Source organism: Etheostoma spectabile, chromosome 9 (genome assembly GCF_008692095.1).
Source record: "Etheostoma spectabile isolate EspeVRDwgs_2016 chromosome 9, UIUC_Espe_1.0, whole genome shotgun sequence".
NCBI lineage: Eukaryota > Metazoa > Chordata > Actinopteri > Perciformes > Percidae > Etheostoma > Etheostoma spectabile.
The window spans coordinates 18,467,441-18,479,958 of NC_045741.1; the positions used below are offsets into that span (position 1 = coordinate 18,467,441).

The 12,518-nt window shown below is 41.0% G+C and overlaps 1 protein-coding gene across 4 annotated transcripts in view; it reads right to left on the reverse strand.

The window, feature by feature from the left end:
* The window catches only part of rnf13 (ring finger protein 13), a 42,176-nt gene that overhangs the window by 24,149 nt on the left and 5,509 nt on the right, over nucleotides 1-12,518 (reverse strand). For all 4 annotated transcript variants that reach the window (XM_032525284.1, XM_032525288.1, XM_032525287.1 and 1 more), the window contains exon 4: nucleotides 4,397-4,519. In XM_032525284.1, the coding sequence (XP_032381175.1) occupies nucleotides 4,397-4,519 (123 nt within the window). The remainder of the gene's footprint in view (nucleotides 1-4,396; nucleotides 4,520-12,518) is intronic.

Below are 12,518 nucleotides of genomic sequence, written 5' to 3' on the forward strand. Positions count from 1 at the left end.
GTGTGTGTGTGTGTGTGTGTGTGTGTGTTTTGGAGGGCAGCAGTGGGACGGAGAGAGAGTCTGCAAAAAATCTTGCTTAGACGTAAGGGAGGCACAGGGGGGTGTTCATGGGAGGGAGAGGGGAGGAAAAGGGTATCAAGTTTCCTGTCGTCGTCCCCCTTCTCCGGGAAAGGTCAGAAAGGTTACCAGTGAGCCCCCCACCACCAACTCAAAGATTCCCAGTGTACAGGAAGCGCAAACCCTGCCTCTCTGGAGAATTTTTTTTTTTTTTAAAGAACAGCCATGGAGGAATGCTTTCCTCTCTCTTGCTCTCTCTTGCTCTCTCTTGCTCTCTCTTGCTCTCTCTTGCTCTCTCTCTCTCTCACACACACACACACACACACACACACACACACGTCTGGCTATCTTTGTGGGGACTAGTCATTGACATAATGCATTCCCTAGCCCCTTACCCTAACCTTAACCATCGAACCTAAATGCCTAACCTTAACCCTCACCCTAACCCTAACCATAACCTAACTCTAACCCTACTCCTAAAACCAAGTTTTATTCCTCAAAAAGCCCTTTAACGTTATGGGGACCAGCATTTTGTCCCCACAAAGCTGTCAGGTCCCCATTAGTATACTGTATTCACAGTTTTTGGTCCCCACAAATGTAGCTAAACCTGGTCCACACACACACACACACACACACACAAACACACACACACACACACACACACACACACACACACACACACACACACACACACACACACACACACACACACACACACACACACACACACACACACACACACACAGCAAGTGTGCCTATTAAGACCCCTGCACATGACTCCCTTCACTCCTCCCCATCTCAAACACTCTCTCTCAACATTAAACCTTCTCTCTGTCATGGCTTATCGCAATAAACACACACACACTCACACACAACGGGTGGAGAAGCTAACACTTCACGGAAGGTTAAGTGGGTGAGTGTCCGTTTTATTGCCCATTACAACCACAGATCCATTAAAACTCTGCGCTGTTCCACAGTGGATGCTAATGGCTAAATGCTATAGAGGAGGCTGCAGAGGGACAAAAAGAAACGAAACAGCGAGCATGTTAGGGGGTGACAGCCCTGCAACGCACACGCACACGCACACACACACACACACGCACACACGTGCGTTGTCTCAGTCAAGATGGAATCTATTATTCCTTTGTTTCCCTGCAGCTTCTGGAGGGAACTGAGCCCGACTTAGAGGGTGGGAGGGAGTGTGAGTGTGCGTGAGAGAGAGAGAGACATTCAAGGTAGGACAGCTGAATGCTTGCAACAAACCTTGTGTTTGTGTGAGTGAGTGAGTGAAAGAAAAAGAGAGAGAGACAAAAAGGAAAAAGCATCTGGAAGAGTGATGGAGAGACAATGACTGACAAGTATAAGGGAGACAGCAGGTAGGAAATCCAGAACAGGGAGTGCGGAGAGAGAGGGGGCAAAAAGAGATTTGAAATGAGAGAAAGACATAAGAGGAGAGAGAAAGACACACTCCTCCCTAATACATCTTCAGTCGGTCTAGTTTCCAGCCTAATGTCAAACCTAGTTTGTTGTAATACTTTTCAAAGTGTGCCTATTTAAAGCTAGTTTTTTTTCCTAGCATCACAAAAAGTTTAAATATAGGTAGTAAACACAAATATGTATTAAGAGAACCATATTTGCTACATTAAGTCAGCCCTGCTGCCAATATGTGCCAGTGGCCAACTGCAGTACTGCAACAAAAAAAGAAACTCCATAAGGGCCATGTGGGCACTTTCCCTATATATGGCCTTATAAAGACACACCTGTAAAACTGTTAAAAGGATACTTTTGATAACAAACAAAGTGACACTTTACGTTACCATTTTTCCTACATGATTTTTTTTTTTTTCAAGATTTGTTTTGAAAGAAGAAATCCTTTTTCTGGATGGTGACAGTAGAGATACTGACAGGAAATGCAGGGAGAGCGGGGCGTTAATTAGAAGAAGCTGTGAAACAACTCTACACTTACAGCAAAGTCTCAATCTAACCAGCAACTGACAAATTAAATATTCAATGTGTGATTATATGAAAAATGAAAAGGTTACTACCTTTTTTTTTTTATCTCTGAAGACGCAGGTGTTTGGTATTTTAACTTGACAGCTGGCTAGCACACCTGATCAATTTGGCCTAAATGGCAAAACTTACTTTGAAGTGACGGTGATAAATGCATCGTAGCGTTAATGTACTTTTTTATGAAACAACTAGGGGAATGTGTGTTGTAAGGTTACACTGAAAATGCCACCTGATCTCAGCAGCAAAAAAACAGAGTAAACTTCAACAAGTCAAAACTGGTCCTTTGAGGGTTGCAAGAAGTTAAATGTCGGATCTGACATAGTTCAGAGAGACTTGTGTGTGTGTGTGTGTGTGTGTGTGTGTGTGTGTGTGTGTGTGTGTGTGTGTACTGTGCTTATATTGTGTGTCTGTCTGTCACACAGCTATGTGGAGTGGAGTCTGGTTACACTCAGCAAAGAGAACACCTCACTGCCCTCTCTGTCAACATGCTCCTGTGTGTGTGTTTGTGTGTGTGTGTGTGTTACAGAAAGACCTTCTAAGGATGTAAGACCAACAAAGAGAAAAAAGCCAAAAGAATAGATTGAAAAAGAGGGATTGACATGAAATGTGAGAGTGAATGAATGGGAGGAGCAACCAAGAAGGTACAGAGCAAAAAGGTAAGACTAAAAAGTATGAGAGTAAGAGGCGGAGAGAGAGAGAGATGCCAAGAGGCTGCATTCTTTACTCTCTTTCACCCCATTACTCATTCTCAACCCCAGTCTCTTAACCGTGGTTCTCTTTTCACCCCTCTCTCTCTACCTCAGCCCTTTCTATTCTTTCTTCTGTTTTTTACTCTGAATCCAAGAAAACTGGAGGCTTAAAACACATTTAAAAAACAATCTACCGCATGGTTTTTCCTGCATATGGACATTTTTAGTTTTCTTTCGTGCAAAAGTGAAAAGAAATTAAGAAATCAAACAAAAAACTGGAAAAAAAATTAACTTTGATTAATTATACTTCTGGCACAAATCATCCTTGGGAATTAGCAGAAGGTGCTGTATTAATAATAAAACTCAGTTTTTTCTAATCACATGGGGAAAGGTAAAGTGTTACTGATTAAAGCATCTGGTAACAAATGTCAGAAAAAAAATCTCTATAGTAAATTTCTTGAAATTCTGTAACAACAAATCATATCATTGTATCATCAAGGTCTGAGAAAAAAGAAAATAAAAAGTTTGCAGTTTATATTTTGTAGTCATCTTTAAGTTTGAATTCTTCCTGGCATTTAATGTCTCAGTTCTAATCAAAATCCTGGTTCCATTTACAGCCACTGTGGGTGACTTTGCATAAGTCAGTTAGACTTTAACTAAGGTCAGATGCTTTAATAGACTGCTTTTTTATTGCCAGGTCAGATATACAGACGCAACAATATTTTTAACTCCATTTCTCTTTCATCTTCTCAACGTCTCTTCCTCTCTACTGTTGAACTTGGCTTACGCTGCCTTCACCATCCTCTGTGCACTGCACATGGCCTGAGGTTGCCTCATTTGACTAATGGAGATCAGCTCTCTCGCCAGCTTTCAGTTGCTTAACTGACTTATTTGGCAAACTGAACTTTTCAACTCCATAAGTCCAGCATCACACACAAAACTGCAACAGAAAGAGAAGAAGAAGAAGAAAAAGAAGCTAAAGAAGAAGACGACAAGTGGAGTGGGATACATGCTCTTGCAGGAAATTGTGTGTGACCGCTTTCAGTGGTTCAATTCCTAACAGGGTGAGCGGCACTTCTACATTTGATTTGCGGCTCTCTATCGGCTATAACCGCACTATGCAAGTTTGCTAGATCGGTTAGCGGATTTGTAGTTCAAATGAGATGGCAAGAATGGACAATTCCACTTCCAACCTGTAGGGTGACCAAAAAGGAAAAGTGCTTTGGTGCTGCTTTAACGTAGTGTGACGGAACACATATTAGTACCTGACATACACTGTTTTGGCAACGTCCCATTATAATTAACAGCTGCTGAAATAAATTATGTTTTTGAATTACTTCCAGGTGTTGCTGTGCACTAAAAGAAAACTAGACTTTCACTAAACAAGCACTGGAAGCCTGTTAGGGACATACATATAATACATAATTTACTGTACCAACAATGCTGTTATGTTATAACAGTTAGGTACAGATTACAAATACAGATACTAGAGATGGGTGGGGTTGATCAAGGATTTGGCATGGCCTAATCAGGAAGGACTTCAACCTCTGACAATAACCACACACACACACACACACACACACACACACACACACACACACACACACACACACACACACACACAAGTGTAAACACTGTACCTTGATGTCAAAGTTGCAGTCGAAGCGCTTGATGAGGACGATGAAGGCGCCGGTCAAGTTGTCCCTTGGAGGGGGCTCGATGGGCTCGCACCCATTTTCTGGTCGTGCCCCAATCAAGAAGCCCTGCAGGGGACGACATAATCAGACATGACATTGTAAGAGAAATATATAAGTGGCTTAAATCAAAGTTTCCTCATATGTCTAATAAGTCATTTTCAAAAATAAGATATTTGTTATTTATAGAAAGCTCTTTCTAGCGCATAAAATACAATGACGACGACATAATTGAAATTTATGCTTGTATGAAGAACAGCACTACTTTTATTAACATTTGCCTAATGAGGGATGCCAAACAAATATACAACATACAAACAAACATAACAATTAACCAATATATTGCTCACAAAGAAATTGTCTTGCTTTATTAATTACTTTTCTGCAGCTGCTCCTTCATCACAGCTGATGTTCTCTAGTGTGAATAAATAAAAAGCTACACAGGGGCAGTCAGGGGTTACTGAAGACCACTTTGACAGGGATTTATGTCCTCAGATTCAAAGTTACATAATGTTCATAAACTTATGTTCTAACACCTCTGAGGTACCACTGGTCATTTCTAAACAACATCTGCTAGTTTTGTCAGTGTTTATGTTGATTTATGTTGACAGCTGTTGGACTGTAGACTAAAAAAAAAGAAATAGGCTAGACACAACACTTTAACATCCCAGGATCCAGTGTCCGCCCCCTGACCCAAACCATGAGCAATGTCATCTTTGTTCGCTGCTCCCAGATTAACAACATCTATCATAACCACAGATGAAAAACGCACTTGAAAAAGATGCTGGGAAGCAGTTCTGCTGCAGCTCAGGATGTAACACTGGCAAATCAAACATAAATATAACATGGTAATGCATGCATAGTTAATACAGAACTTTCCACTACAGTGAAGAATATTACTGACACACAAATTATGGTTGTCCTTATACTCCTTATGTCCAGAAAAACCTGTGTGTTTTGACATGTATCACATTAGCTTTTAAGATTGGCTTTTGATAGCTTGTGTTTTCATTGTCAAGATCTCACAGTCTGCCCTGAAAAACTCTGGTTCTTGTGTTTCCCATCTCTCTTTCTCTCTCTCTCCGCTGTTTCCTGTCTTAGTCCCATTTACAACCACAGCTTTTGAAGTCACTGATGAGACGGCGATAGTGAGAAGAGAGAGAACAAGGTAGAGCACATGAGAGAGAGAGAGAGACAGAGAGGGTAAGACAGGAGACTGACAGAGTGTTTAAGGGAAGGAGAACAAAGGCGGAAAACAGAAAAAATATACAAATATGGAGGCAGAGTGAATCAGGACCTGCCGAAATGCAGACAAAAGAGGAAAGCCAGAAAAAAACAGATGAAGAAAGACAAAAATAGAAAGAAGAAGGCAAAAAAAGGAGCAGATAAATATCAGCACAGACCCAGCGCAAATAAACAGAGAAGGGATGATGAAGGGGAAACACACAAGAGATGAGAAGGAAGGAACCAGATATGATGTACATTTCTAAACCCGCTTTTATGCAAGTGTAACTAACACGTCTGTCTGTCTGTCTGTCTGTCTCCCTGCCTGCCGGCCTGCCTGTCTGTCTGTCTGTCTGTCTCCCTGCCTGCCGGCCTGCCTGCCTGCCTGTCTGTCTGTCTGTCTGTCTCAGAGGCAGGGTGGCAGACAGGAAGTGTCGATGGCCAGCCATTTTCAGCTCTTGCTCTCTTAAAGCCAACACTTCAAAAAAACAATAAAACAACAGCTTTGATATCAAGTAGAGTCAGCACTCTCTCTCTCACACACACACACACATAAGGCCGGTGTCTGTTAACAGCAAACTCATCTTTTGTGAGTGCATCTTTCCGGCTGCCACAACTCTAAAACAGCAGCTGAGCCACATATGGAAAATGACCACAGTGACACATCACATTTACTAACAAATTGAGCCACAACAGAAGAGACAAAGTGGCCATTTGAAAGCACAGCCCAGATGTAGTTCAACATTAATAAGACCTGACGTATGAAAGGTCAGGGGAAGTCTGTGAAATGATCACATCAGGGAGGGGAAACGTGTGAGGAATCACCCATCACCCCCACCGTCACCTCTGGGTGCCTCCTCCAGTGCAGCCCTGCCTTGTGACAGACTAAATGACATCACTGTGCCACTGCCTCACATTCTTCCACTTGACTTTAAAACTAGAAACAAGAGCGCCCTCTGTTGGGTATAAAAAACATTTCAAAAAACTTTAACAGAGAGGAGAGCACTGGAAAAACAGGAAATAACTGGGGAAGGAGGGGAAATCCTGAAAATATAGACTGAAAGGAGATGTATATAAAATACTGCCTGCTCTGTTAGACTTTAAGCTGGGTGACACGAGGCGTTTTTGTCTAACAACAGTCATAGTTTCATCATCCTGTAGTGCCCCATTTGCAGTGAATATGAGGTTCTACTGTCTGTATGCCAGGATGAATTCACGAATTTGAGTATTTTCTTAAACCAAAATCACTTGGACAAATTCCTGTGCATTCATTGTACTTGGGGTATATAGACAGTGGGCAACTGTAACCAGATCCACAAGAAGCCTTCCATTTTAACAAGACTAAAGTAAATTTTCCATTGTTGCATTAGTCTTGCGCACGGAGTGGTGTCAACATTTGGAAAAACACCTGGTGAGGATAAATTATTCTCCAAGCATGTGAAGTTGAATAGTGAAATACATTTGCACAATAGTGGTGTGCTGTGACACTTCACACTGAATCTGCGACTGAATTAATGTAACTGATAGCAGAAATACTTGTTTCCATAATATAACGGCAGTGGGTTGGTCATGCCATGGCAATACCCGGTAGTCTTTCCTTTTCTATAGCCCTTTTTCCCTAAGTAAATATTATGAGATAAACAACGTACTATAAATAAAATATTACTAGTTACTCAGATGTTAAGAAGTGGACACCACAAGAAAGCCTTGAGTGTAAAATCAAAGCTGGAGCTAGCTTTAGTTTGTCTTTTGGCACTAATGGTTTAAGACTGGTATGGTGTAACTGCAGACTGAATTAGCGGTTAAAAGCTTAATGTTGGAGGGAACCATGTGAAAATCTCTGTTGTTCTAATACCGTGCGTGAGTGCTCAGACTCAACTCAGAAGGATTTTCTGTTGTTGGAGAATTTAAGAGGGAGGAGGAAGGGAATTACTGCACAGTGATCACGCTTAATCCCATCCCTAACAATCTCACTATAGGGGTGTTTGGGTTCAGGTAGGGAGAAAACTGAGGAATTAATAACTTGCTCTAGCCTGAGGCTAGGATATTAAATCTTATGTGAGGCCACACTCATATTCATCGTTCGGATAACCTACTGTAACCTGTTTGAACCACTTCACCCCCCCACCTTATGCATGACCACAACAGGAAGCAGGTGAAGCTGCAGATCCTGTTTACAGACAGCACATAGAATTCTATAATAATACTTTTTATTACATATTACATGTATGTTTTTTTTTTCTCGGTCACATTCTACACTGGCTGAGGAAATGTGGGTGAGGAAAGAGAACAAAACATGCCTGAAACTCCAACAGAACAGGAGACTGAGCGTAAAGCAGCTACTTAGACGCAATGACTTGCTGTAAATGCATCAGTGTAAATGTACAGTGAGTCATCTAGACACTGACAGGAATTATCTGCAGTGAAACATCTATGATTACCAATCATTTACCAGAACCAGGCACAAGACAAATTATCCATGCAGGTACATTAAATAACCCAGTAGTGCTTCATCTCCATGACCATTGATGAAACAGAGGAAAAAAAACCTCACCTTCCTTTCAGAGTCAACATTTCAGCGCTTATGTTTTGACACAGCAGATGTGAGCATATTTAAGCGGAGAACTGTCTTGATTATTATATAATCTTATATTTTACCAAAAGGATAAACAATGTTTGTTATTACACGTTTTGACTAGAGCAAATCAGAGATAGTTCTTAACATGGGTTTTTCAATATTTTTTAATACATTTGAACATGGAAGGACATTCTCAACCTTGAGAACAGTATATGTATGTAATCTGTGTTTTATTTTCCATCTTATTTTCTATTACTCATGGTATTTTATCCTTGTTTTTATGTTCATTCCATGTTCCTGTTCCATTTCCTTTACTGTAAAGCACATTGTGCTGAATTTCTTGTGTGAATGGTGCTCAATAGGTAGTTCAACTTTCTGATGACAAACCATGAATCTGATGAAAAGTTAAAAAACAACCTTGTAAATTGACCTTAAAATTGAGATTATTTTGTTGGACTTTAATTCACCAAAATATAAACAGTAAGTTACACACAGACAGGCCATTACAGCCATTATCTCCCAATCACATCCTCAGGCAGGAGTCCTCACTTCACCAAAACTGCATGTGTTTGAATTGTGGGAACAAACTGAAGCAAATGGATCAAAAGAGGGGAAACAAGCAAAAATGTTTGATACATAATTATCCACTTGAAGTTTGCAGCTTCCTCAGTGCAATGTTTCCATGTTTTGTTCAACGTGTAATAGTTGAGGCAAGATGTAACATGGGAGGGGGAGTGTTTCCGGTCACCTCTTTATACGCCCACAACTTCAATTTAAATGTCTTCAGATTTCAATTAGAGGAAATATCGATAGGAGGAAGTCTATTCTGCTGCCTTAGTAAACTAACAAAAGACAAAATCTGAAATATGCCCTGAAACAGGGCAAGAGTGTGCAATCAGAGACTTAACCACTGTTGCTCTGCACCATCCAAACCACAAGAATTTCTTCTCAGACTAGAGATCAGTCTATAATTAGGGAAGTGAAAGTGGGCATATAACTGGTATAAAAACACAAAGCCTGAAAGCCAAGTTGTGTGTCGAGAGTTTGCTGACAAAACAGAAAGCGGCCATTTTAAGATGGAACTCAATTCTTGGCCATTCTTGTGACCAAGTTGTCATCAGTCGCCATTTGAAGTCAACAGTTTGATGTTGCCCAATTAATCACTAAACAATACTTCTTTACAGTGTCCATCCCATTCATTCATTCATACTGACTCACATAAAGACAGACATGACAGAAATAGAGTGTAAAACCATTTCTATTTCCTTAAATATAAAGATACAGGGGTGTAAAGTTTAATTTTAAACCGGAAAGTTTTGTCATACTACATTTGAACTCCACCTTGATCTCCAAAATCAAACTACTTACATCTGCACCTCAGATACGAAACCAAAAATAGTTTCATACTGTGGGTGTACACAGACTTGCACAGGCCTTGCTTTGAGAGCCTGAGGTGACTGCAAACAGTCCGGGCCGTGTGAGTGGAAACAGGGAGGGCTCTGTCTAAAGCCTCGTTTCCTGTGGGGAATCTTTCGAAGTATAAACAGGCTTGTGATACCTTGTGATGCCAAAAGTTTCTCCAGGCATCACACATGTGCAGGGCCGCAAGGCCACATTTGAAGTGAATTTATCTTGTAATAATAAAAAAGTTACCGAATTATTTCAACGTAGATTGCAAGTTAACATGTATACTGTACATTAAATATTTGTATAAATAACTTGGTTGTAAAATCGACAGACATACTGAGGCCTTGCAGTTTTTCTTATAGCATACGCATTCGTGAAACCATTATGCAAATATCAGGGGAAGACACCCCTATTTGTGTATTCCAATGATTTACCAAAACTCAGCCCAATCTGTGGGGGCCAATTCTTATCGGAACAGCAGGTGCAAAAAGTGCTGGTATGTTTAAAAGGAAGTGGGAGGGGGAGAAAAAAGTGATTTCACTTTGGTTCTATAGATATCGTAATGGCATGAGACGAAGAATGAGTGCACTAAATATATCTTGAGATATATATGGCATTGTACGCATTTCTGAGAATGTGTCACGGTGACCAGAAAAGTACTGTCACTGTTTGACAAACACAGCAAAATCTTCAGCTTGTAGTAAGAAACTTGGGAAGTTCTTCTCTACTCCTTCTTGACCTGTGATGTATGTGGATGGGTGTATTCTTACATTACAACCTTGCTGAGTGCAGCTTTAAATCACAGCTGATACAACTGTGTCTGCCAAGCTCACTCAGACCGACGCAGACATGGGCAGGGCAGAGGAGGGTGACTTTAAAATGGACAGACTGAGTTTAGCCCCCAGGGACTAGGGCAGCATGTCACCCTCTCTGCCCCAGCTAGACAGCAGCTCCTGGCCCGCCTTCCCAAAAAGCCCAGTCTGCACTGATTTGTCAGCTTGCCCACTCTGTTGTGATTGGTCAACCAAATTCAAGCCAGTACTCCATTTGGAAATCTATTACATACAAAAAAACTATATAACCTAAAAAAAGGGAAAAATCCCAAAAAGTATAATAGGGGCTCTTTAAAACAGAAAGTTGGTAACAGAGACGCTAACTAATTTTTCAGATCTTAACAGTCTTCTGTTGTTGTAAGACTACCCATGTTGTAAGACTGATGCTACCAGTCATTTTAACCAGAGCCTTGATTCCTAAAATAACCCATGGGATCATAACTCATGTGACAATGCCAAATGATGCTGTAGGACTGCCATGATGGTGTAATAATGCTCAACATAGCATCATTAAATTCAGATAAGTCGCAGTAATTGTGAGTTTGCAAACATATGGTACTTAACCTGCACACATACACAATCATAGAAGGCATGTCATATTTTGCCATCAGCTTGCTTCTGTGTCCTAAAAAGCCTTTGTACAACAACAACAGGGCTCTTGACTGTGGGAAACGCCACAAAGACCAGCTTAGATAGCAGACATGAATCATCCCTTCTGTGAGCTTTGACGATCGAGCAGCGTTCGGGTTGCTGGGTTGCAAACTGAAACCTCAAAACAACACACATTTATTACAATCCTCAACACAAACCAGTAGTGTTTGGAAGGAGTTTCATGACATATTATTAAACTGGGACGTAGCTTCATTTAAGTCCAATTAGAGTGTAATTTAAATCACTCTTGCAGTAGTACTATATATTAATAAGACTACAGTGTAGGGCTGCACAATTAATCAAATTTTAATCACAATCACGATTTTGGCATCCCACGATCAAATTTGCATGATCGAGCGATATTTTAAATGCGTCTTTTCATTGAACACTCTGGGTTTTTCTGAAAAGCCAATCTACCGCTCCGTAAAATCGGATTATGTGCCAGAGTTGTTCCCTGCATTGTGCAACTTAGTTTCTAGATGTAGACACTCACCGAGGACAGAGTAATGTGAGGAAAATTCAACAGACAGCAGTCGGTTATAAGTTGGTCTCAAGGTTTACCAGTTTACTAGTAAACGCAAAATTGTGTCCCGTCTGTGTTGTTTTTCAGACAGCAGCAGTGACCAGTGCTAGTTAGTGTATGTTAGCTCCCAGGGCTCTAGTGTGCGAATAATATTTTTCCTAAATCGCACTGGTGCACCTAATGTCCTCACATCCGCTGCCTCTCCACAAACGAAGCAATGTTGTATATATGGATATGGTTTAATTTTGTATTACATGACCCATTTCTTCTGTAAAGCCGTGCCTGTGTTGAATCTCTCCTCTACTGTCTCTCCTCTTACTCTCCGAGCAGCCCCGCCACACAGCCCCGCCGGTCCACACTTCTACATTTGTCCACAGTTTTAACTATTAAAACAGCTGCATATTGTTAAGCATGACAGGCAAACCTGTATTTGTACCAGTATTTCCGCTGGTAACTGCTATTGCGGCGGCCACTGTGAAAAACACAGAGGAAGTTATTGAATGCAACCAACTTCAGTTTGTAGAGTAATAGCGTGTGAGGCGGAGCCTGCTGGACCTGGGCGAGAGATGTGACCCATGGCCAGGATACCATAGTTCATAAAAATGCAGCGGAGTGACAATACAGACATTTATTCACACAACGTGCGTAACTCCGCTGACCCGCCATTCGACCCGTGCTGGACCCATTCACAATGAGTCAGCCGTCACCCTTTGAGTACGTCCATCGCACTCCCCCTCGCTCTTTTAATCAGTTATTGCTATAAACAAGTGAAGGAGCTTTTTCAGAAATACTGTTCATTAAAACAATATCCTGTGCTATTTATTTCAGATAGCTAATTTTCATTTACATGTG